The 27,805-nt window shown below is 41.1% G+C and overlaps 1 protein-coding gene across 17 annotated transcripts in view; it reads left to right on the forward strand.

Annotated features, from left to right (window-relative positions):
* Positions 1-27,805, forward strand: part of eya4 (EYA transcriptional coactivator and phosphatase 4) — a 396,477-nt gene that overhangs the window by 263,969 nt on the left and 104,703 nt on the right. For 10 of the 17 annotated variants that reach the window (XM_078399767.1, XM_078399768.1, XM_078399769.1 and 7 more), the window contains 5 exons: positions 3,334-3,426; positions 20,337-20,403; positions 22,387-22,526; positions 23,238-23,360; positions 27,250-27,332. In XM_078399767.1, coding sequence (XP_078255893.1) covers positions 3,334-3,426; positions 20,337-20,403; positions 22,387-22,526; positions 23,238-23,360; positions 27,250-27,332 — 506 coding nt within the window. The remainder of the gene's footprint in view (positions 1-3,333; positions 3,427-20,336; positions 20,404-22,386; positions 22,527-23,237; positions 23,361-27,249; positions 27,333-27,805) is intronic. The other 7 variants (XM_078399773.1, XM_078399784.1, XM_078399781.1 and 4 more) reach the window with 2 other exon arrangements.

Consider the following 27,805-nt stretch of genomic DNA (forward strand, 5'->3'; position numbering starts at 1 on the left):
ATCTGAGTTCATGGATAATGTGTCTCTATAAGTGCTCTCTACCTGTATCAATATGCACAGTTTAACTCTTAGCAATCATCTCACTTCTGTCATGTGAGAACCAATACATCACACAGTGCAGAGAAATGGTGCACTGTTACAGAATTCCAATGTTTTTCTGTGCAAGGACACAACCTGCATGGGATTAGAACTTGTGCGGAAATTTATGTACCAAAAAATTGATTCCAGATTAGGTCTAATGCCCAATTTAACTGGCTGTCATATATTTCCACTTTGATAAGAGTTTTCTGGAGCCAGGTGACATGATCGTGGTCTCGTCAAGGATATAACTATTAGCTGTTTAAATTAAAAAAACATAACCAATCTACAAGGGAAACATTCAAGCAAAATAGAAGCATTCAGAAATAGTGTGGGAGATTATTGCCCTTTGCAGTCTTGCCGGTTGAAAAAGAAAAGGAATCTTATCAATTGAATTGTCGTGAGTTCAAAGATTTTGGTAAAATATGCATTTTTAAAATTAATGAAATTTAATCCAAATTGTTGCACGGGGAAAGACACAAAGTGCTGGAGTAACTTTGTAAACCAACGTCGATCGTTCTTTGTGTCTGTTGTATTGAGAATTCATTGTAAATATTTCTGGACTTTTTCTTCAAAATTATGTGGCATGTATAGTGTACAGAAAGTATATTTCAACCCATTAAGTGATTGAAATCCCTGTTGACAGAAATCATTCAGTGTCATGAAAATATTCAGGATGGATCACAACCATCTTGTCATGCTCAAGGATTTTCAATGAAATCCTGTACACTGAGACTACATTTTGTCCAATGCAAATATTTACATTTACAAAATATTTACATAACTTACATAAGTTCATCCATTTTGCATTGGGATAGAACCCAAATGCAACACATATTTCAGAATCATGGTTAGTTCCGCTATATTTTGAGGCGTTATATTTACCCAAGCCAAAGGTATGAAAACATTTGGTATATATTTTAAAGTTTGAGATATTTATTTGTATTTATTATTGTCTTTATTTTAATAAATAACAGTAATGTTAAGAATCAAAATTATCTGTAAGGAATAAAAGTAGATCAGGCCTTATGTTATCATCGTGCAATGAATTGTATCTAGAATTCAATGAAAGTAGAAGTTGAAGTTTTGTCAAACTGATGATTGTGCAGTGTTTCAAACACAATAGCGCTGTTGCAGAAGTCTGTCATTTGATTTGTTTCCAAGTAGACCTTCACTGTGAGGAAAGATATAGACCTTCACTGTGAGGAAAGGGATTGCCGTATTGCAATTTAAATCATTGACGAACACCTCACAAATGATTAATTCTTTGATCTCAAATTCCTTAAAAAAATTGTGTTCACATTCATATCTCACAAATTATTTGTCTATTTTTTTTTAATGTTAACACATGCAGTCATAAATGAACCGGGAAATTTCATAGAAACATTCAGGTTAAATGTTCATGAAATGCCTTTAACCTTAAAGTAAGTATCGTAGTACTATCCATAGTAGTTTTTTTTAAATTACCTTCTACCAATGCTGCCCTACTTGCAAAATATATTTTCTGTGACAAGCTGAAGAATTTTCAAATAACGATAATTATTTAATTTTATCAGCTAATTATAAAATTTTGTGAATGCATTTCACGTTGCTGATAATGCTACATATATGGAAACCATTTTGAGCCAGACTCAAGTAATACATAGACAATAAAACATTGAAAATGATCGCATATGGCTGATGTAACATTACAACATGGCAACGATAGTTGGTGTTCATTTTGTGATTCCCAAACTCAGTTTGAACCAATACTGATGTAATAGTGTATTCAGCCATAATCTTTAAAAATTATACAACGTCTTCTGCTGCCCATCATGTTACCCGAACTGCCTCTTTCGTGTAATAAACTAGATTTTATTGTGTGTGATGGTGTATTTCAATTGTACTCTTTGTATATGTAATTCTAATGTTTTGGGTTAGTATTTCAATATCCCTTGTTCATCGTTGATGATTAAAGATGGCCATTTTTCAGCAAGTAGGCAGATTGCATACTGTAGCAACGTACAAGAAGGATAGTGCATAGATTCACAACTGTAGCCGTGCACATTAATTAACTAAATATACGTTGTTCCCTCACTATTCTTGGCCTTGAGTTTTTAAGAAGATTCAGTTTGACTCTCTTAAAAATGTTTCTAAATGCTCCTCTACTGACGACCAAAAATGCCGCAGCACATCATTCAGTTGTTTTGTTCCCTTTACTAAATATTGTAAATTGCATGTGTGTGTGTGTTGCACCTCTCTTTTTTTCCTTTAACTTATGTTTGCCTTGCTGTGTTTTTTTGGCATAAGTAGTTAGCTGTGTTTGGTTTTCACAAGATTTCAGTCTGTGTCAACTTTGCTGTACGTAGAGAAATAGTTATTTCTGTGCGGTTTACACTTGTATTTAATTAAATGGATATTTAATTTGTTCTTCTGAACAGAGTTGGTTTTACAATTTAACAGCCGCTAGTTTGCTACAATCCACAAACCACATAGAATGTTCAAAGCAGTAAAGATTTGAAGAATAGATGGATGATGGGCAGCAATTTATGAAAAATAAACCACTGAGTGACCTCACTCGCCCAATGTTACAAGTAATTTATTTTTAGTGGAACTATCACTATCTGTTGTATTCTATTTATACATATACAATAATAGATACCTGGGCATAAGTTACAAGGTTACAGTCTGATCATAGGGTTCATGTGATATCCTGAATTGCAAGAACAGGGGCTTAAGTGGTTTATCAATGTCATTTAAGATTCAAGATTAGATTACAGTCTTGAGATTGCTTGCTGATATCTTTTTTTTAATCTATAGCCTAAATTGCTTGCATTTTTTTTTTAATTTAAAAATTGCAGTACCTCCTTCTAATTGACAAGAGAGTTGAAGTGTTTTCAGTAATTGCGAGAAGATATTAATCTTCACTGTGAAATTACAGGGAATCATTTTGGATCAGAGTACTAAGCATATCCACAGAAAAATGCATAGTACAAAATATTTTTTTTCTAAAGTTCAAGGCTTCTTTTGAATGCCAAAAAAAAAATCCAATGGACTGTTTGAAATAGTCCTACTTTAAAAAAATTAGTTAATGTGACCACAGTAGGTTTTTGCACTGGCCCAGAGGCTCCATGTTCCAGCATTGGTACACACACTAACCATAAACCACATGGCTACAAACCAAAACTGGGGCTGCCTGTCTACATTAATATAAATAAATCAGAATGACAAAACTAGGGGGGTTACATCATTTTTTATACTTATTCTTCTATGTAGTGTCTCTTCTTGCAGTCAAAACAGAACCAATGAGCAGCAGTGAGACTGCCACGACAACAGGAGATGGATCACTTGAGAGTTACACTGGGTCAGGTAAGGCACTGGCCACATAGTTCCACTTACAGAGCAGAGACGTAATTGTCTGGATCTCGTTAGCTAGCCACGAGCCAGCATTCAGACCGCCAAAGTAGTAATTAATGCTCCATTGTACCAGTGCTAATGATCATGAACAAATGTACTTTTTCTGCCCACGAGTGTATAAATATCTAAAGAACTAGTAAAAAAAAAAGTACGTCATGATACGATGCGATATGATACAACTTTATTAATCCCGGACCAATTTCCTGCCGGGATAACTAAAGTTGTATCGTATCGTATCGTACTTTTTCTGGCCATGTGTATAAATATCTAAAGAGCTTGTTTGTGATTGAATAGCCGTGTGTGCATTTTCCATTTGAAAGCATGCAAGTAAGTGCATGAATGATGGCACAGTTTGTTCATGATTTCCTTCAGGGTAAGTACATCAGAACGTGCTGATCACAAGAATATTGAAACAAAACACAACAGTGATCTTTCATGTGTTTCCAGTGAATTTAGAAATCTAAATTCTGTTCATATTAATTTTTAAATTCGGAAATCCGTTGCAAGATTTGTGAGTGTAGAGAGAGCATCACAATAGACAATTTGTTCAGGCAAAGATACTAATTTCATGCTACCATCCTGTTTTGCCACGCTAAAGATACCATGAAGGCAACTTTATATTTCCTACAATAGCACAACAGAGCTAATGCAAAAATTATAGTAAAAACTAAAGTGGTTTGGTCAGATCAATATTCACAGGAACGTATTACATCAATACTATATAGAATATATACTTTAATATTGGCTTATTAAACGGCCATTAAATCTCCAAAAAGGAATTAATTTGAGGAGGTATAAATTTAAAATGCGTGCATATAATTTCATTGGTTGGGGTCACCTGTTCAGAAATGTTACACTTTTGTAACTCAAGAGAACTGACATTACAAATTAATTCTGGAGTTCATGAATAGAAGATTCTTTTGCACATTATGTTACATGATCACATTTTGTATCTGTGTTGGTTTAGATTAGTTGGAATCTCCTGAGTTTAGTGATAGACATGGACTGAAAGATTCATATAATGAATGGCATGCTTTTGTTATCATTGGCGCTGAAGTCGGGGCCAAGTAACTGTTTCCTGTGAGGGGAGTCAGACAAAAGTGAAACACTAGAAATACAGGGCTGTCAAATACCCAAGACGTTTGTCTAATTATCTCCAGCAATCTGAGTTTATCTGTGCAGAATTTTCTTTCAGATAATCAGAGATAGATTAGAATCCCTGGTAAGGATTATTTGCATAATCACATGAAAGAAAGGGATTTTATTTTAGGAATGATCATCACTTTTACCAATATTTATTCTGATTAGTAAAGATTTCCTCCAGAAACATGCAGGAAGAATCAGCAGATGCTGGTTTAAACCGAAGATAGACACGAAAAGCTGGAGTAACTCAGCAGGTCAGACAGCTTCTCTGGAGAGGAGGAATAGATTACTTTTCTGGTCGAGACCCTTCTTCTCGACCCAAAATGTCACCTATTCCTTTTCTCCAGAGATGCTGTCTGACCCTTTGAGTTACTCCAGCTTTTTGTGTCTATCTCCACCAGAAACATGTTTTATGCAGCCCAGGTAAGACTGTCTGGAAATAAGATCATTAAGATCAGTTTGGAAGCGCAGCGGTAGAGTGGCTGCCTTATAGTGACAGAGACACGGGTTCGACCCTGACTATGGGTGCTGTCTGTATGGAGTTTGTATGTTTTCCCTGTGACCACGTGGATTTTCTCTGGGTGATCCGGTTTCCTCCCACACTTCAAAGACGTACAGGTTAATTGGCTTTGTACAAAAATTGTAAATTATCCCTTGCGAGTAGGATAGTGCTAGTGCACGGGGATCGCTGGTCGGCGTGGACTCTGTGGACCGAAGGGCCTGTTCCCATGCTGTATCTCTGAAGTAAACTAAATATGAATGATGTGTTTACACAGTTTGCCAATTGGTATATTAGGTACCATGTTTAGAACACTGTATTGAACCACGATCATTAGAAGGTCACATGTGGCTCCATGCTAGATCTCATGAGCCATTTTATGGAATGAGGTTGCATCTGGTCTTATTCCTCTACAATGATTAGGGGGGAAAGGGGATTGTGTTCTTGCATTGCTGTTTCCACTTCTTCCTGAAGCAGACAATTGCTTTGCGAACAATGACAAAATCAAGCTCATTGATATTGGCCCACGTAGAAACTTGGTGTCTGGATTTACCAGGACCACTTAGTGGAGGGTAGTTGATATGCATGCATCCGGAGAGAAGGGAGTAACAGAAAACAGGCAACAGGGAAGAAAATTGTGGAGAAATGTAACACATTGTAGATGTTTTGTCAGGAGACCTTGTACACTAGGTCAGAAGTTAATACTGTAGATATCATATGCAGTACTTGGGTTAAGCTGATGGAAATAATGTTACTGCATCTTATTCATCTCAGATGTGCTCATAGACATTTCATAATGTCTTAAATTTGAAAATAATCCCATTTAACAACCATTCTCAAGCAACATGTGCGAAGAGTTCGAGATTGGTAGCGTAACGTTTAATGGTGCCTTTGTGAGAATTTTTGTTTCCATTAACGAAAAGCATGACTGTTTGTCAAACAGTAAAATGTCAAGAATGTGCTGATAAACACAATCTTCTGTCAAGTGTTCTGATTTATGTGCTGCAGCTGAACAGCTCTCTATTTTTGCCTTTCTGCACAGAGTAGCTTTGGAGTGGACTGATATGCTGGCCAAGAAATTTGACGCATACCCAAAAACAGGCGCAAATTTGGCAGTGTGATTCCTCCTGTACGCACCAGCCTCGGGCTCCAAACAAGCCTGGCTCTGGTCCGAATTGACATGTCGCCAGCAGGTTGAAAGTGCCAAACAGGCGCCCCACTGTAGCTGATGTAGTGCGCTGAAGAGCCACCAGCTCCAGTATCAGCAGGGCAAAGTTAGCAGCCGGCAATCCCAGCTGGCCCCAGGAGCACCTAGAGCATCACAGAGCTTTTTGGCAGATCCAAGAGAGGCACCCTGTAGAAAAATAAACACAAACATTTCTTGTGCCTTTTTGTTTCAGCAATGGCATCAGGATGCTGAATGCCTGGTACAACTACACAGCAAATTCTTTGGCTCTGTTGTATCTGAATTGTGAACTTGGTATTTGACCAATGGAGGCCAGCTTATAGACTTAAGATGCCTAGGCTTTTTTTTTTCCTCATGCTCCCTTAAGGATAAAACATTATCTAATTCGGGAAGGCCTAGATAGAGTGGATGTGGAGAGGATGTTTCCAGTAGTGGGAGAGTCTAGGAATCTAGTAAGGAGAAGGAGGTGGAGGAATTTCTTTAGTCAGATGGTGGTGAATCTGTAGAATTCATTGCCACAGAAGGCTGTGGAGGCGAACTCAATAGACATTTTCAAGGTGGTGATTGATAGGGTCTTGATTAGTACAGATGTCAGGGGTTATGGGGCGAAGGCAGGAGAATGGGGTTGAGAGGGAAAGATAGATCAGCCATGATTGAGTGGCGGAGTAGAATTGATGGGCCGAATGACCTAATTCTGCTCCTATAACTTATGAAACATGAACTATTTCCATCAAGCACATCAGATCATAACTAATATTCAAGGTTTTAACACCAATTTTATGTGTGACTAACAGGCTCTTGTTGAATTTACCCCCCAATACTTAGCCAAACATCTTATTGTAAAACTCCACAAGAACATTGACACCAAAGAAATTCTCAGACGTTATACAAAAGGAAAATCAACAAAATTGAATAACCTTGAATTTACCATCGGGTTCTTCTGCTCTCTTTCCATAATGTAAACAGAAATTTAAATTAACTCTAATAAACATATAAAATGGCTGGGAAAGAAACCCAGGGGTGTGCAGTGTACCGGTGGCAGGTACTCATTTTGTTAGGATGGCAAGTAGATTGTTTCATGTATGCTGTTGTTCGATCCTAACTGTGGGTGCTGTCTGTACGGAGTTTGTACGTTCTACCTGTGACCTGCGTGGGTTTCCTCCGGTTTCCTCCCACACCCCAAAGACATACAGGTTTGTGAATTAATTGGCTTGGCATAATTATAAATTGTCCCTAGTGTGGGAGAGTGTTAATGTGCGTGGATCGCTGGACGGCGCGGACTTGGTGGGCCGAAGGGCCTGTTTCCGTGCTGTATCCCTAAACTAAACTAAACTATTCCACAGTTCAGAAATGTACTTCTTACTACATCACCGTGGAATTTCCATTACTCATGACACTCATTCTTGTGGCTTCTCGCACTGAGGATGCCAGGACAATGTCAATTAATCCTGAATCATAGACCCTTTGCCTCTGGAGAATTGCATGCAATGGAACTTCATTAAATAAATATAATCACCAGAGATATCAGTCTTCCATCCAAAACCCAGTGTAGAACTATTCTCCAGGCCATTCCAGCATTCTGAGCTCCATCCTGTAAACTCTTAATTGCTTTTTAGGAAATGCGCAAACAATGAAAACACAATTATTTATTGTCTATTCCTCACAGCCCTGGTGGTTATGTGGAGGTGGCCACATAGTATGGGGACTTTGGTTTTCTACGTAATCCAGATGAGGTAGACTAACCTAAGCTAAAAAAAATGTCAAATCTTTATTTGAGTTTTGCAACCACAAGCTGCCTGCACAATCGCGAGGCTGCAGCATCTTGCCACAATCAGTTCACTCAGCAATTCAGCAGAGCTGCACTGATGTGCCGCACTCAGAGTTCCCAACCAAGAAGCTGAGAAGCCCAGGGGCAGTGGTTGCCTGGCCCATTAACGCTTGGCAGCAAGGTACCACCTTCAGGGGGGACTGTCCCCGGCACAAGGTAAGGAATGGGTTTCCAGTTGCCCAAAGCAGTCTTTCACTTGTGGAGCCAGGGAAAGCACTCCTGCTTTGCTCCCCACAAACCAAAGACGTTCCTTTAGGAAGGAGATGAGGAGGAATTTCTTTAGTCAGAGATTGGTGAATCTGTGGAATTCATTGTCACAGACGGCTGTTAGTCAATGGATATATATATATTTTTAATTAATTTTATTTAAATTTTAACAAAACAAATACATGTATGAACTCATAGTACGCGATGGTACCTACATTATAAATTCGATTATACATTTTAAATTCGATTATACCTGTATTGTTCCGTATTATCTCCCCACCCACAACCCCCCTCCCCCCCCCCCACCCCCCAGTTAGAAAAAAGAGGAAAAAGGAGAAGAAGAAAGATAAAGAAATAAAAATAAAAAAGGAAAGAAAGAAAGAAGGAAACCTGGAGACAAGAAGGAAACACTTCCGGCTAATTTCTTATTAAATTCTTTTTAGGGGTATCAAAACAATCCTAAAATTAAATATTTCCAATTCTTAATCCTAGTTTTAAAGTGAATGGGTTCCAAAGTTTCAAAAAGAAATCATATTTATTTCTCAGATTATAAGTAGCTTTTTCTAATGGGATACAACTACGCATTTCTGCATATCTTCTTGCAATTCTTATTTCATTGTGATCTTTCCAAGTGACCGCTATGGATATTTTTAAGGCAGAGATAGGGAGATGTTTGATTAGTATGGGTGTCAGGGGTTATGGGGAGAAGGCAGGAGAATGGAGTTAGGAGGGAGAGATAGGTCAGCCATGATTGAATGGCGTAGACTTGATGGGCCGAATGGCCTAATTCTGCTCCTATCACTTATGACCTTATGTTTTTTTGTGAATCTTCGACTCATCTCTTGCCTGTGATTGAAGCTTCTACTGATCTGCTGTGCAGGTCTCATGACCCAGCTCTACATATTTAAAGAGGATTGCATTAGCCCCAGCAGAATACTTTTGCCTTTTGCAGTTTAAAATTACAGTCTGTCGAATTGGGTTTAAAAAGGATCGGATGGATCCCCTCTTCCCCACCCCAACCGGTTCCTTACCACCACTGCTGCCAGACGAGAAGAAATTGAAATTGAGTGTAATTTTCATTGTAAACAAAACGGAGCCATTATGCTGGTAGCTGTTAGTTGAAACCTATATGGTAATCAAATACACCATTTATGTGTATAAAGGCTTCATGTTACTATAGTACAGAGGGTGAAGAGCTTAGCGAAGTTTGTATCTTAAACTGTTAGCGGAATAAGGGAAAATAATGAAAATCTTGTTATCATTTGACTCCCCAAAAACATGTTTTGCAGATCGAGGGATGGTGGATAACTGCAAGGAACAACGCATAATCCACCATTTGTAGCTATTTAAATGCAGCAAATCTATAAGTGGCTATAAATTGTTCAAACTGGCAATTAATTCCCATTGAATAAATTCTAAGTTGTTATGAGCAGCTTCTGAGGTGGGATGGTTTGAATGCACTTCATACAGTATGCTTTGTACGAGGGAATTTCTTTTTACAACAGCAGTTATCTGTCAAAAACACATACTATAAAAAATATTCTTAAAACTATAATGAACTAAAATACCATATTCTTTATTGTGTTCTTTGAAGTACAGATATGATGGATTAGGAGAGAGTAATTCCTGCGTTGTATAATGTGCCACTTTAATCTTCAGCATGGTGAATGAATAGCAGATGGGATAATAAAGAAACTCTGTGCCCTTTCCCAGTCTGGTCTTTCTCTGATGAGATTGGTTCAGCAATGTACGGTTTGCATGCATTAAACATCTATCTTCGTCAAGTCAGGTGGTTAGAAAAAAATGGCCCCATTCACATTTTGGAATTGATCCAATTAAGGTCTAACTACCATTTTGTTTTTGAAGGAGATCCACCCCATTAACTTGTTTGACTGGGTCTGGTGCAAGTGTTAACTACAGAGAGTGGGGGGTTAAAGTCTGAATCTTCTCTGTGTACTGAAACATAAAGCTCAGTCTCAACTCAAAGTTTTTCTCCTGGAGTTGAGAGCAAATTGGTCCCATTTACAGTGCACTGCCTGGCTGCGTTATTTCCATCGCTAATATCCATTCCGCTTCAAAGTTTTGGTGAAACTGCTCCAACTGGTTATTTGCTGTTAGCAAAACATTATTTAGGACCATTTATATCGGACACACGATGCCAAATTTGTGGAGCTGCGGGTGTAAACGCCATTAATAATGTGATATAAAGGGTTTTGGGCCATCAAATTTCTCGCACTAAGTTTTACTTTAAACCATAATGATTATTTTTAACATCTTATCTAGGTTTGTGGAATATTACAGAGTAAATAAATGGCACTTTTCTCATCGTTTGCTGGGGCTACGATCAGTAGTAATTAGCATGTGAATAATGGATTAAATGTAGAGAAAATAGGGTCCGAAAACTTGGCTCCAGTTGCAACGCTGAATAGTGATTTTTCAGCTTTTTTTCCTTGTCTGCAGCTCATTGCGCTGGTTGAAAGCACAACAATATCAAGTGTGTGCAAAGGAATGACAGAGGATTTTGTACAGAGACTTCCTCTGACACTGCTGGTTGCAGGCAAGGGGCAAAATTCCTCAGAGAAGCTAGGTACCAGCCATTTTAAACAACTACCACTCTTAGTAGGATGAGAGGCCACTGTGCTAGGTTTCTTGTGGACAAACATTGCTTTTCACACTTTAGGTTTTGTGACCTCCAGGACATTGAGCCTTTATATTTATCAACTCAGTTTTGCTCAGTTTCTGCCTTATGACTAATTTGGCATTACATTTCAAGAAACATCATTAAATGTGCAATACCACCAGCTGATATCATTCACTCAAACGGAATAAAATACAACATGAAGGGACAGTTTCATCCCAGCTGTTCTCAGGCAACTGAACCATCCTATCAACAACCAGAGAGCGGTTCTGAGCTACTATCTAACACTATAGACACTCCGACTATCTTTAATCAGACTTTTCTAGACTTTATCTTGGACTAAATGGTATTCCCTTTATCATGTATCTGTACACTGTGGACAGCTTGATTGTACAGTCTTTCCGCTGACTGGATAGCAAGCAACAAAAAGTTACCCCCAATTTTCTGTATAAAAAAGCAATCTGTATAAAAAATAGTCAATGGCCATCTTCTCTATCTTGATGACATATGATATAATGAGAGAAGCTCATGGGATAAACCAGTACTTATCCCATACCTGTACTCTGCTTCCCCACATTTGTTTCCCATTTACCTCTTCGACAGTCACCCAGTTGCCATTTATTTTGACCCCTCTCATTCTTTTGCCTGGAAAGCTGATGGCAATCCACCTGGCAATGGAACAGCAAAAATTGTGGTTTGCCTCCGTACTGAACCAAGCACTAAACGCTCACAACCTTTGCTGCGTGAAGTTAACTTGAGCAATTTGTTTGCCAAAGAATTGGGCCTTCACCCCATAATCTTCAACTGACTTTTAAAAATTATGAAAGATGACATCTCAGCACAATTTCAGGGGATAGTTGACAGAATCTCACCGTGTACAGACGATGGGCCAAGAAAACAATCATGTTAGCAATTGGACCGCTTGATCTTGCGAAACATTTCTGAATGAGTATATGTTTCTTCACATGTAAATGAGTCAGTGCCAACCATTCTGTTCCCTGTTGATGCACTGTTCTGTGTTATTCTCCATTCTCGAAGACTGCGGTTGGGAAATGGGGTGTAAAGAAAAAGAGTTGAAAAAACAGCTCGTTCATGTTGGTCTTATGATAGACATGCCATTTAAGAAGCTCCCTCCCAATTGTCCTGCATTGTGATTTAGAACTTTCTTCACTTAGTGTCTTCTGGCTATCCAGTTTCTTTGCCTTGCCTTCCTCGTCCAATGTCACATTGTTCATTTTGACAATTACTTTCAACAGGGGACATGTGTCCTGGTTGTTAGCAACAGGATGTCTTCCAAATTTACCTGTAGTTCTTGTTAAATTATGGGTAAATATCACATTGAATATTCATATGAAAACCTTTTCAATAATGAAAGATTTTTGAAAATATTTTTCCTGCAAACTTGTGGCAAAGAAGCCATATGGTATGCTTGCTTCATTGGTTGAGGCATTGAGTATAAGAAGTCAGGAAGTCATAATGCAGCTCTGTAGGACTTTGTGGTTAGGTTGCATTTGGAGTATTGTGTGCAGTTCAGGTTGCCCCATTACAGAAAGGTTGTGGAGGCTTTGGAAATTATGCAGAGCAGGTTTACTGGAATGATGTTTGGATTACAGGATGTTAACTACAAGGAGAAGTTGTACAGACTTGGAGGTTGAGGGGAGACCTGATGGAAGTATTTAAAATTATGAGGGTAGACAGTCTTTTACCCAGGATGAAAATATCCAATACTAGAGGGCACGACTGTAAGGTGCATGGGGCAAAGTGTAAAGGAGATGTGCGGGGGTAGTTATTTTACACTGAGGTGATGGGTGACTGAAATGCAATGTTGGGAGTAGTGATGAAGGCAGATTCCTATAGTAGGAGTTGAGAGACTTTTGGATAGACATATGGATATGCAGGGAAAGGAGAGATGTGAATTATTTTGCAGGCATAATATGAGTTGGTCTTTGTATCATGATCAGCATAGCCATTTTGGGCCGAAGGGCCTCTTCCTGTGCCATATTGTTCTATGATCTATGTTAAAATGGTGAACTGTGTCTAATTATTCGTACCATCCAAGGGATCAAAATTAAGGATGTAGTATATAATTTGGAAGAGGAAATGTTCGAAATTCAGCAATAATTGCAAACGGTGATCGAAGACTAGAGTAAATTACAATGGACCATAATGTTATTCCCCATCCTCTATCACCATCTCCTACTAATAGAGAGCAACTGCCTTAACAATTGTGATGGTATGTTTTTCCAAAACCCAATTATAATTGATGAGCAAGTGGCAGTAACCAAATAAGTCTGATTTCTAAAATAGAATATGTTGCTTTTTACATTGAATACCTCCTATAGGGTTCTAAAAAGGAAGAAAGACTTGCATTAATCTCAGGCCTTTCATGACAGCAGGAGGCCCAGCGATCCTTTAAAGCCAACAGAATGTTCTTTGAAACACACTCAATCTTATGTTGTAGAAAACACAGCGGACAACTTGCCCAGATTAGGGTCCCACAAAATGCATTTTTCATGACCAGACAATCAGGTTTAGGTCATATTGTTAAGGGATGAATATTGAAGAGTACAGTGGAGAATACTGAGAAAGATCCCTCAAGGAATTGTCTGAATTTTGTAATACACATAGATCCATCGTGTATAATACACATGCTGAACGTATGTGTATTATAGTAATTTTAAGGGAATCGATTTACAATAAACAGGTCTAATTCATTGTAAAGTAAATAGCCAGAGGTGTGGGATAAATGCTGGGGCAATGTTTCTGCTTGGCTTCGGTGCAGACATAAACCTGGCTGAAAATTCATTCAAAATTAGGCTTATTTTGTAAGATGATTTTTGTTTTGCACAAGTTTCTTGAAAATTATTTACAATTTCCTGAACTAAAATTTTCAGTAAAAGTATCACACTCATGTTTGATATATTTAAGAATGGTAATCTGGTGCGCTTTTAATTTATACAGGTCTTCCTTAAATTGTATTCGTTCATGAGTAATCCAACTTTAAATTACTAAAAAATACTTTTTTAAATCACACTGTAGAGTTCCCTAGTTATATTGATATTTCATGGTCTGCTTCTGAGCATTTTCAACAAAAATATTTTAAATGATTTTTAAAAGTTGTCTTCTATTACCTTTACATGTGTGAAAAAGAATCTCCTTGAGGACCTGTAAATGGACACAGTTTGTAGAAATACACAATGGTAATTAATTCATTCTGGAGTCGTGGCCAGTTGAGTTTTGGAAAGATTAGTTTTCAAAATAATGTGTTTTCAAACCAGCAATTAAAATCATGGAAACAGGTTTTGTTTTGGGCTTACTTTGTGTTGGAATTACAATATCTTTTTCCACACGCTTTGGTCTATTTCATTCCAATTACAGCTGAAACATCAGCTCAATCTGTCCGTAACTCAACTTCATTAGCTTGCATTTGTTTAGAGTCAAGCTGGTGAACAAAGGCTTTTTCTTGTGCAAATATTGGAGGATATAGAAATAGGTCCTTTAATACCAACAGCGGTCTTCTCATTTGTCACTAACTTTTCATTTTATGGATTGATTAAGCAAACCTCCTTATTACTACAAAGGAAATGAAACATTTGAAGTTTATATTTCCTTATTTCATGTGTGTGGAATGAAACATTTACAATTCCTGTCAAGAATCTTGAACTAGGAAATGCCAAGTGTTTCCTGTTCGGTCAGATGCTGAGCTGAAAATAAAACCCACAACTGGTTCAAGCATATCGTAATATTTTTACTGCTCTATGCACATACGAGAGGGGGCAAAATCTCCACAATGGACCCGTTCATTCCATTCCTGTGAGTTTTTTTACCTTATCTAAATTTTTTAAAGAACAAATAGCGAACATTTTACAACAAAACTCATATGGATCTACTTTAGCAGTCATTTATTATTTCCATATTGCATAATAAATACCACAGCTCTTCAATCTACACAGTTGCAGGACATGACTGAGTTACTCCAGTATCATATAATTGAAAAGGTAAAGCTCAGGTTTTTGTGGCCATTTCATAATGTTATGCAACTCTAAAATAATTTAAGTTGGAAACCCAAACTTGAAAAGATCACAATCTTCTAAAGTAACTCAGCGGGTCAGGCAGCATCTCTGGAGAAAAGGAATAGGTGACGTTTTGGGTCAGGATCTTTCTACAGGGTCCCGACCTGAAACGTCACCAATCCATACTCTCCACAGAGATGCTGCCTGACCCGCTGAGTTACTCCAGCACTTTGCTTTCTTTTTTTTGTTGTAAACCAGCAGTTACTTGTTTCCACATCTCGAACAGATCTGGTTAATTTCAAACTATTAAGTGTGTCACTATATTAAAAACTTAATCAGATTAGAATACATGAGTGCATTGTTACCTTGGGATAGAAAGTCAGATTTGTGGGTTTTAAGGAATTGTGATGCATCATAGATGAGGCACAAACAAATGTCATTTGGACTTCTGCAAGATGGTAAATGCCTATTGCAGCTGATCCCAGACGTTCCCAGGGGCAGTGAGGAGCAGGAGTACTCAGCCAGATCTTGCAAGCAAACCGCCAGCCTCCCTGTCCTGAGCTCTCCAACCCTCTTCCAGACATAGCCCACCTCAGCACTGCTCTCATGGTTTTACAGTCTGGTGACCTCCCATCGCCTCATATTCCCCTCCAACTCTTCAGCCGAGTATTGATTCCCCTCCAGGTAGGGTGAAAGATTCCACTGAATCCTCTGATTGAGATTCTGGAATTAAAATCTCCCTGTCTTTGTGTCATTTGGAGAGGAGGGGGATTTAGGGACAGGGACGGGCTCATTTCTCTTCCCAAAATCACCACTAAAATCAGGCTCTTCAACTATGGACAAGAGTCAACACAAAACAAAACCAAAGCACCAATGCCCACAGTTAATGTAGAAATTAACTTAGTGCAGATTGCCTTCTGATGAAGTAACACATAGAGAACATGGGCGACACAGTGGCACAGCTGATAGAGCTGCTGCTTCACAATGCCAGAGACCTGGGTTTGATACTGTTTGGACATTCTAGCTGAGACTGAGTGAGTTTCCTTTGGGTGCTCCGGTTTCGTTCCACATTCCAAAGACTTGCCAATTTGGAGGTTAACTGGTCTCTGTAAAGATGTCCCTAGTGTGTAAGGAGTGGACGAGAAAGTGGGATAACATAGAACTAGTTGGATCTTTTTACGATCAGACAATAGACAATAGTCCACAATCAGTACCCCGTTCTTGCCCCTCTCCCCATACCCAATGACTCCGTTATCATGAAGAGTATCTAACTCTCTCTCAGCTTCCACATCTTGCTGTCTTTCTGAGCAGCTGGAGGAGATCTCTGCCACATCTCCCGGCCTGCTGCTCTCCCTCCCTCCCCAGCCTGAGTGCTCACCCAGGCCCATCGATCACAGTGAAATGATTCCACTGACCTTGAGTTCAGTGACAAACATCTGTCGTCATGCTCTCTAGGGGTCTGACTTCACGTTTGTGTGGTCAGCCATTGAGAGCAGTCGTGGGCCCACAATGGCTCTCGTTAAAAACCTGATACTTTCCCTCAGTAGGAAAGAATTGCACCCCCTCCGTGTGCAGGTGGGTGTGAATCATCAGAAGCATTTCTTGCTGATCAATGCCATGTTTTTTGGGATGCATGCATGACGATCTCATCCTCCGGGAGTCCAAACTAGCAGATGTTTTCCATGACCAACACTGCCCAGACAGATGAATGCTGGTAGACAAGAGGTCCACTTCCCTGGATCCTCGCCCCAATCCTCCAATTATCAGAACCATTTGTGGAAAACGCCTTTGGTCTCATTACATTTCTGGTGACAGCATCAGCCTGAGGCTGTCCTGTGATACTGTCAGTATGACGAAGGGTTCCAACCCGAAACGCCACCCATTCCTTTTCTCCAGAGATGCTGCCTGACCTGCTGAGTTACTCCAGCATTTTGTGTCATAAGGTCATAAGAGATAGGAGCAGAATTAGGCCATTCGGCCCATCACGTTTACTCCGCCATTCAATCATGGCTGTATCTCTAAACTAAACAACAATCATCTTTACATCGGCGAAACCAAACGCAGGCTCGGCGATCGTTTCACTCAACACCTTCGCTCAGTCCGCCTTAACCAACCTGATCTCCCGGTGGCTGAGCACTTCAGCTCCCCCTCCCACTCCCAGTCTGACCTTTCTGTCATAGGCCTCCTCCAGTGCCATAGTGAGGCCCACCGGAAATTGGAGGAACAGCACCTCATATTTCGCTTGGGCAGCCTGCAGCCCAGCGATATGAACATTGACTTCTCCAACTTTAGATAGTTCCTCTGTCCCTCTCTTCCCCTCCCCCTTCCCACTTCTCCCTCTATCTTCCTGTCTCCACCTATATCCTTCCTTTGTCCCGCCCACCTGACATCTGTCTGAAGAAGTGTCTCGACCCGAAACGTCACCCATTCCTTCTCTCCTGACCTGCTGAGTTACTCCAGCATTTTGTGAATAAATACCTTCGATTTGTACAAGCATCTGCAGTTATTTTCTTACACATGGATGAAACCTGGATCTCTGGCGCTGTAACGTAGCAACTCTACCACTGCGCCACCTTGCTGCCCATTTAACAAGTGATCATCTTTTAGGAAAGGGTTGCAGTGATGATGGGCAGACAATGGAGAGGCAAGGGTAAACTCATTATAAAAGTTTGATGAAAAATATGGGCATAAACTACATTCAAAAACAGTGAAAAACAAAGAAATTTCTGATCATCAGGTCATAAGTGATAGGAGCAGCATTAGGCCATTCGGCCCATTAAGTCTACTCTGCCAAACAATTATGGGTGATCTATCTCACCCTCCTAACCCCATTCTCCTCCCTTCTCCGCATAACCCATGGTACCCGTACTAATCAAGAATCGATCCATCTCTGTCTTAAAAATATCCTTTGACTTGGCCTCCACAGCCTTCTGAGGCAAAGAATCCATACAGATTCACCACCTTCTGACTAAAGAAATTTCTACTTATCTTTAATTCCCTTTTACCCTTTAATTCTGAGGCTATGACCTCTAGTCCTAGAGTCTCTCACTGGTGGAAACATCCTCCTCATATCCACTCTATCCAAGCCTTTCACTGTTCGTGATATCTGCAATGTCGTCTATCTGTGATGCTGCCCTGTGCTGCACATCATTCAAGCTGAAGAAAGTAGAAATGTAGAGTCTCAGGGACATGAGGTGTAGATTGAAGGGCGGCAGAAGCATGAGGTCAAATAAAGCTACCAGGGAAGCCAACAGAACACCAACTGACATATCTTCTCTAATGAACAGAGAAATCAATGCATGTGTTATTACCAGATTTGTATAACAGATCTCCCATCACTGGCCCCATGGAAACAAAATTATCTTCTCTGTGCGATGGTCCTTAACACCAACATGTTGCACCAGAAATCGGGCATTGGAGACCCAATGAGACATAACAATGCCTCACACCCTCCATCACAAGATCACCTGTACTAATCATTACTCCAAAGATGTACAGGTAAGTAGGTTAATTGGCTGGGCAAATGTAAAAATTGTCCCTAGTGTGTGTAGGATAGTGTTAATGTGCGGGGATCGCTGGGCGGCGCGGACCCGGTGGGCCGAAGGGCCTGTTTCCGCGCTGTATCTCTAAATCTAAAAAAAATCTAAATCTAAAAAATCACCAAAGAAGGAATAGTTTAAAGAGATACAGCACGGAAACAAGCCCTTCAGACCACAGTAGGGACTGCAGATGCTGATTTACACTGAAGTTAGACAAAATGCCGGAGTAACTCAGCGGGTCAAGCAGCATCTCTGGAGATAAGGTGATGTTTCAGGTCTCGAGTTTGAAGAAGGGTCTCGACCCAAAACATCACATTCCTTTTCTCCAGAGATGCTGCCTGACCCGCTGAGTTACTCCAGCTTTTTGTGTCTACCTTCAGCCCACTGGACCCACACCGACTATAGATCACCGGTTCACAATCGCAACACTCAATCTGATTAATGAAATGGCTTGGAGCAATGTTTTCAATGGTCTGCAGCTCAGCATGTTATATTGTGTGAGTACAGAAAAATTATTGTTGCATTGCTGCATTGGCTGAGAACTCCCACATCAGGAAGAGACAACTGGAGCCAGCTATCATCGCCTGCCACTCTTTTGTTATGGTAGTTGCGGTTGTTGTCGTGGTCTCCTTGGTGACCAAGACCTTCTTCTATGTCCTTTTGGTGAATCTAAGAGCATAAGTCCATAACTTATAGGGAGAATTAAGACATTCGGCCCATTGAGTCTACTCTGCCATTCAATCATGGCTGACCTATCTTTCCCTCTCAATCCCATTCCCCTGCCTTCTCCCCATATCCCTTGACACCCATATGAATCAAGACTCAATCACCGCCTTGAAAATATCCATTGACCACCTCCACAGCCGTCGGTGGCAAGGAATTCCACAGATTCACCACTTTTTGATTAAGTTAATTTCTCCTTTCTAAAGGTACGTCCTTTCTGAGGCTATGGAACCTGTCCTAGACTCCCTTCACTAGTGGAAGCATCCTGTCCACATCCAGCAGCCCCTAACCCCTGCAACTTTTCTCTCTTCGGTGGCAGCCACAGTGTGTTTTGCTAACATTTGGTTGCCAGAGTAAATGCGCCTTTAAAGCCTGATACCTTTTTCAACTGGCACAGAGCCAGTGTAGGGGCAGCACCGTGGCGCAGAGGTAGAGTTGCTGCCTTACAGCACCAGGGTCCCGGGTTCAATCCTGACTACGGGTGCTTGTCTGTACAGAGTTTGTATGTTCTCAGCGTGACCTGCGTGGGTTTTCCCTGGAATCGCTGGTTCGTCTCTCTTTCAAGAGAGAGATAGATTTAGCCCTAAGGCTAAGGGAATGAAGGGATTTGGGGAAAAAAAGCCGTAACGGGGTACTGATTTTGGATGATCAGCCATGATCATATTGAATGGCTGATCATCACATGTCCAGTCTTGGATCATCTGTGCAGGTGTAAACCACCCAAACATGTTTCAAATGGCTTTTTAGCCAATGTCACAATCTTATTGTGAGGGGGACTTGATTGGTCATTAGCACTGTATACAGTGCACATGTAGCACACCAAAAACGGTGACATTTGATTTTTGGTCATGGACATTGTATATTCCTGCCAATATTTTTGTAGCTATCAGAATTAATGTTGGCTGCAATTCCTTTAACCATGTTAAATTTCATTTTCCACGTACCATGTATTTATTCCCGCTGATAACAATTTAAGTTTATTCTGTCATCTCACACCTGCTTAACTTGAGTTTGTGCCACAAAGTCCGAAATTCATTTGTTCTGCTTGTCATTTAATGTTTCACTTGTCTGTTCTTTTTCCTGCAGTAATAACAAGTAGTGGCTATAGTCCAAGAGGGATACACCATTATTCACCACAGATTTATCCTTCCAAGTAAGTACAAGAAATTTTATCCAGGCGATGTGAATGTTTTCCAAAAATGGATTCATATTTTTTTCCGGGGAGAGGGCGGCACGGTGGCGCAGCGGTAGAGTTGCTGACTTACAGTGCTTACAGCGCCAGAGACCCGGGTTCGAACCCGACAACAGGTGCTTGCCTGTACGGAGTTTGTACATTCTCCCCGTGACCATGTAGGTTTTCTCTGACATCTTCGGTTTCCTCGCACACTCCAAAGACGTACAGGTTTGTAGGTTAATTGGCTTGGTATAAATGTAAATTGTCCCTAGTGTGTGTAGGATAGTGTTATTGTGCGAGGATCACTGGTTAATCACAGTGGTCGGTGAGGGCTCGGTGGGCCGAAGGGCCTGTTTCCGTGCTGAATCTTTAAACTAAACTAAACTACATTTTTGTATATCTTGATTAACATGGCTGAAATGTTTCCAAATTTACAACTGGTATTCTTCTTTGTATTATTTCTGATTAGTTTCATTTAGTTTAGTTTGAAGATACAGCGTTATAACAGGCCCTTCGGCCCACTGCGTCCGTGCTGACCAGCACTCCTCCGTACACTAGTTCTATCCCATGCAATTGGAACAATTTGTTTTTACAGAAGCCAATTCAACTACACACCTGCACGTTTTTGGAATGTGGGAGGAAACTGGGACACCCGGAGAAAACCCACGTGATCACGGGGAGAACGTGTAAACTCCATACAGACAGCACCCATAGTTAGGATTGAACCCGGGTCTCAGGAACTATAGGGCTGCAGTTCCACCACTGCACCACCGTGCCACCCACGATATCAGAAAATACAAAGTTGGATCTTTTTACACCAGAAACAATTAATTCATACTTTTCATAACCAACTAATATCATCAAGTGTAGGAAGCAACTGTAGATGCTGGTTTACACCAAAGATAGACACAAAATGCAGAGGTGCTGCCTGTCGCAAAATGGCGGCGCTGCGCAGGCAGCTGTGGCTCACCTGCAGCCCGTTTGTCTTTTGTGGTTTTTGTTGTTTTTTGTCTTCATTGTAATGTTTAGATGCGATGTAGTGTTTTTTGTGGTTGTGTACTATGTGTGGGGGGAAACTGTAAAATGGTCTCTTCCGAACCAAGACCCGACCTTTTTTTCTGGGTCGTGTCTCTGTTCCCGCTGCGGCCTACCATCGGCCAAACACCTGGAGCTGGCGGCCTCCAGCTGGGACCACCTGGGCTCTGGTTCGCAGAGCCCGCGGACCGGACTTACCATCAGCGGAGCTGGCTGCCTTCAGAGGCTGTGGTGGCGCTGCGAGAGCGGCTGCGACTCGCCTTCGGAGGCTTCGGCCGTGGGGACGTCGGAAGCTCACTGGCCCCTGGGTGGGGGCCGACATTGGGAGCTCTGGCAGCGGCAGCGTCTTCGCCCGCCCCGAATCGCGGGGCTTGGGTCGGCCCGCTGCGGACCTTTCACCGTCCGGCGCGGCCTGGAACAGGCCGCCGGATTTTCTCCGTCCGGCAGGGGCTTCAATGTCGGGAGCCCCGACCGCCCCGACGTGGCAACTTCAACAGCCTGACCGCGGGAGAAGACGGCAGGGGAAGAGAAAAGACATTCTGGCCTTCCATCACAGTGAGGAGGTGACTGGAGGAGACTCACTGTGATGGATGTTTCTTTTTTGTTTGTTTTGTGTTGGTTTGTGATTGCGTGTGTTATTGCTTATTTTTATTGCTCTTATTGTTGGACTGTGGGTAACGGAATTTCGTCCAAAAGACTTGTTTTTTTGGATGACAATTAAGGTTATTCTGATTCTGATTCTTCTGATTCTGTCCCGCTGAGTTGCTCCAACCTTTTGTGTCTATCTACGATATCATCAAGTAATGTAGAGCAACTTACCAGAGGACCAAACTAATCTTGATGTCCCTGTTTGGCACTGTGTTGCAGGTGCAAAGATGTCTCAGTCTCTTAGGTGGTTAACCCAACATGTCTGTTTCTTTCCCACAGACCCTACCCACACATTCTTTCCACACCAACAGCACAATCAATGACGGCTTATGCTGGACAAACCCAATATTCAGGAATGCAGCAGCCAGTTTATGCGGCATATTCTCAAACAGGCCAGCACTATGGATTGCCTACTTATGGTAAGACATTTATGAGCCTTTATAAAGTTAACTATTCAGCACCGTTGTGTCATTTGTTCAAGCGGTTGTCTCCTCCAAATTAAAAAATTTTGCAGGGAATGGAGGAATATGGATTACGTGCAGGCAAAGGTAATTTGTTTAACTTTACAGCATGTTTGGCACAGACATTGTGGGCCAAAGGGGCAGTTCCGGTACTGTATTCTTCTATGTTCTATGTTAATTAAGATTTAATTTCAAGAAATAATGTTGGAACACATGTTATTTTAACCCAGAAAGTAGACGCAAAATGCTGGAGTAACTCGGCGGGTCAGGCCACATGTCTGGAGAAAAGGAATAAGTGACGTTTCGGGTCGAGACCCTTCCTCACACTGAGAGCTGCATCAGCTGAGATCTGGCGCTGTAAGGTAGTAACTCTACCGCTGCGCCATTGTACCGACAATTGGATATCTTTAGCAGACCTGCTGAATTCCTCCAGCACTTTGTTTTTTTTTGCTCAAAATTCCAGCATCTGCGCACTGTTGTGTCTCCATCTTTAATACTTTAGCTGAAATCCTCCAATTGCCATGTTGCATATTTTTGTTAACCTATGACCGCAGGAAACTGTTGGCTGCAGGAGGGATGAAAATTGCCTGCTCTTGGTCTCTGCCCCATTTATGTGTGTCAGTATTTCCCATTACAGTATTTTAACCCATTTGGCTCTGCTGTTGTCAGGAATCAAGACAGAAGGGGGAATACCGCAAGCACAATCTGCATTGCAGACTGGATGCCTCAGTTACAGCCCAGGATTTACTACACCACAACCAGGCCAAACACCTTATTCCTATCAGATGCAAGGTCAGTGTGCTCCTATGCTTATTTCTCTGTCTTTTCTCTTCCATTTCTCTTCCTTTTCTGAATAATAAATTGATTTACAAATCGGTGTGGGAACAAGGAGCCCTGTTAAAATTATTCTGCAAATCTGTTCCTATATTTTCAAAGCACCTGGAATGTGAACATGAATTTAGAGATACAGAGTTGAAACCGGCCTTTCGGCCCACTGAGTCTGTAGCATTACCCTACACCAGCATTATCCTGCACACAAGGGACAATTTACAGAAGCCAATTAGTCTTTGGAATGTGTGAGGAAACCGGAGCACCCAGAGAAAACCCACACAGTCACAGGAAGAACATACAAACTCCGTACAGACAGCATCCATAGTCAAGATCAAACCTGGGTCTCTGGCGCTGTAAGGCAGCAACTCTACCGCTACGCCACTGTGCCGAGAATTAGATATCTTTAGCTAACCCGCTGAATTCCTCCATCACTGTGTCTTTATGCTCATGATTCCAGCATCTGACTCTCTTGCGCACACCATCTTTAATACTTTTGTTTATTTTCTTATGTCGCCATGTTGCTGATTTCATGACCTTTGCTCCAGGAAATTGGTGGCTGCAGAAGGGACTTGTTCTGGGTCTCTGTCCCATTTTGTGATCAGCCATGATCACATTGAATGGCGGTGCTGGCTCGAAGGGCCGAATGGCCTACTCCTGCACCTATTGTCTATTGTCTATTGTATGTGCCAGTTTTTCCCATTACAGTGTTTCTTGCAATATTTTGGAATATTCCAAAAAAATTCAAGGGAGAAGATGCCATCTTGTGCATTAGTGGGCACATGGTAGAGAAATGCCTGATGTATCTCCAGAACCTATTTATGTGTTTAAATAACTGGCATCTCTTGATAACTTTGAAAGTAAATGAGCGAGAGAGAGAGAGAGAGAGAGAGAGACCAAAGTCAGTTGTGGGGAAACAGAAGAATGTTCTAGGAAGGAATTCCAGGTGCTGGTTTACATCAAAGATAGACACAAAATGCTGGAGTAACTCAGCGGGTCAGGCAGCATCTCTTGAGAGAAGGAACAGCTGACATTTCGGGTGGAGTCTGAAGAAGGGTCTCGACCTGAAACGTCACCTTTTCCTTTTCTCCAGAGATGTTGCCTGAGTAGAATGTTCTATCCACCCGCACCCCATAATGCATCAGCAGTGGTCAATGGTGCTTTATTGTCATATGTGCAAACGCACAGTGAAATTCTTTTTTTGCATACAGTTCAGTAAAGTATTTCCATACTTAAGCACAATCCCCAATTAACAAATTATACAGAAGTAGTCCGCTGAGACCACATGCAAGAGGCATCACCTGCCAAAGCCGTCTTGAGATGAGCCACAATGGTGCCGATGGGCTTGTACTTTCAATCAAAGGAAACTGCAAGCCAACAATCGGAAATACAGGTACACTTGGAAATGCCAGAGTTAATCAAGAATACTTGTATTCATCGTGGCTTTGTTGGCTCGAAGGTTCTGTCTGATTAATTTGATTTGAGTTTTTGGAAGAAGAAACAAAATATATTGAGGAGGGAAATGAGGTTGATATAGTGCACATGGAATTCACTAAGTTATTTTACAAGGTCCCACATGGAAGGTTTGTCCAAAGGATTAAAGCCCAAGGGTTCCTATACGAGTTGCCACACTGGATCCAAAGTTGGCTTGGTGATAGGGAAGAGGATAGTGAACATTTTTAAACTGGTAGCTGGTGACCAATGGTGCACACAGAGATTGGTGCTGGCACCCTTGTTGTGTGTCATATACTTTAATAATTTGGATATGAACTTAGAAGATATAATGAGCGAGTTTGCAGATGACAAAAAATTGGTGGTGTTGTTGACAGGAAGGAGGTTATGTTACAGAAAGTTACAGTTACAGCTGATAAATAGGGCAGAGTAATGGCAGATGGATCTTAAAACTGATGTGCAAGGGAAGAGATGGCAGGGGAAGAGAAAAGACATTCTGGCCTTCCATCAGAGTGAGGAGGTGACTGGAGGAGACTCACTGTGATGGATGTTTCTTTTTTTTGTTTTGTGTTGGTTTGTGATTATGTGTGTTATTGCTTATTTTTATTGCTCTTATTGTTGGACTGTGGGTAATGGAATTTCGTCCAAAAGACTTGTTTTTTTTGGATGACAATTAAGGCGATTCTGATTCTGATTCTGAAGATGGAACATCTTGGAAAGTCTAATAAGAGTGGAATGTATAGCAAAAATGGTAGTGAATGTTGAGGAACAGAAGGAACGGTGTATACGTTCATAGTTCCCTAAATGTGGCAGCGCAGGCAGATTTAGAGAAATACAGTGTGGAAACAGGCCCTTCTGCCCACCAAGTCCGTGTTGACCAGTGATCAGCAACAATTTACAATCTACAGAAGCTAATTAACCTACAAACCTGTACGTCTTTGGAGTGTGGGAGGAAACCAGAGGACCCGGAGAAAACCGACAAGATCACAGGGAGAACGTACAAACTCTGTACAAATAGCACATTCACTCAGGATCGAACTTGGGTCTCTGGCTCTGAAAGGCAGCAACTCTATCACTGCGCCACAGTATCGCCTAAAATGATGAAGATTGCTGGCCTTCATTAGCCAAACCAAAAGATTATAATAGCAGAGCAAATCCAAATTTATAAAATTTTAGTTAGGCCCACAGCTGGAGTGTTATGTGCAGTTCGGGTCAACATATTATAGGATGGATATGGTAGCATTGAAGAGGATGCAGAGGAGATTTTTCAGGGTGATGTCTCAAATGCAGTGTCTCTGTTATGAGGCAAGACCAGACAGGCTGGGTTTGGTTTCCTTGGAGTCTAAGAAGTTAAAGGAGACCTGAAAGAAGTAAACAAAATTATAAGGGACATTGATAAGGCAGATCAGAACTTCTACCCAAAACAGAAACTTATAATGCCAGAGTCCACTTCTGCTCACGGAGTCCATGCCGACCAGCAATCCCCGTACAATAGCACTATCTTACACACTAGGGACAATTTATAACCCCCCCCCCCCCCCCTCACAACATTCTCTGTTGCAAAGAGAATAATCCCAGTCCATCCACGTAACTAATATTCCTCATCTGCACACTCTCTGAACCCTTTGCATCTGACTTGCAGTTCGGTGCCCACAACTAACATGGTACATCAGTTGCAGTTAAACTGGTGCTTTATAAATGTTCATTATGACTTATTTTCTTTGTACTTTGTGCTTTATTTATAAAACCAATGATCCTGATTTTTTTAACTACTTTCGCAACCTTGGCCTCCGTCAATGAACTGTGCTTGATCAGGTACATCTTTTACAATTGTACCCTCTGGTTTATATTATCACTTCTCAATATTGCTATTAAAGTGTAACACTTCACTTTTCTCAACATCAGAATTCCAGCCTCCTATCCACACATTCCACAAAGCTATCTATATCACCTTGAAGTCTGTTACAATCCATTTCACAGTTCACTGGGCTTCTAAGCTGTGTGTTATCGACAGATTTGGTCTCCACACGGTCACAGACATTTTCTTTATTGCCTCCATCCATCCTCTACCCTGAAACTTAAAGCATGTTTACCTTCTAACTTTGTCTAGTTCTGATGAAAAGTCATTGACCTGAACCATTCTCGTAGAAACAAAGAACTACAGATGCTGGTTTACCAAGGAAAGACACAAAATGCTGGAGTAACTCAGCAGATCGGGCAGCATCCCAGGAGAACATGGATAGTTGACATTTTAGGTCATGACCTTTATTCAGACTAATGAAGGGTCCCAACCCGATACATCACCTGTCCATGTTCTCCAGAGACCCATTGAGTTACTCCAGCATTTTGTATCTTTCCTTCATTATTACAACTGTGCTAAATGTTTATTTTTGAATTACAGGTTCTAGTTTTGCACCATCCCCGGGTATATATGCAAGCAGCAACTCTGTTTCCAATTCAACAAACTTCAACAGTTCCCATCAGGTACTACCTTTTATTCACCATCTATTACTGAATCCATGCCTCCAGGATTTAAAGGCCATCCAACATCAATGAATGAATGGGTTTTTGGGAGAGGGAAGATTCTTCAAAATGTTTTACAGCTGGAATGGAGCCTTGATGGTTTCTGGGGCTGGACGCTGATGCATAGAAACATAGAAAATAGGTGCTGGGGGAGGCCATTTGGCCCTTCGAGCCAGCACCGCCATTCATTGTGATCATGGCTGATCATCCACAAACAGTAACCTGTGCCTGCCTTCTCCCCATTATTCCTTGATTCCACTAGCCCCTAGAGCTCTATCTAACCTTCTCGCAGGAAGGAGGGAAACAGAAAGCAAAAAGCCGAAGATGCATTAAGTCTGAGGTCTTGTCTGGTCTGCTGGGTTCCTCCAGCATTTTCTGTTTCTGTCTGAGAAGCCACAGGTTTGAACGTCATGTAAATCCATTGTGCGGGTCAA

This window comes from Rhinoraja longicauda, chromosome 5 (genome assembly GCF_053455715.1).
Source record: "Rhinoraja longicauda isolate Sanriku21f chromosome 5, sRhiLon1.1, whole genome shotgun sequence".
NCBI classification, from domain to species: Eukaryota; Metazoa; Chordata; class Chondrichthyes; order Rajiformes; family Arhynchobatidae; genus Rhinoraja; species Rhinoraja longicauda.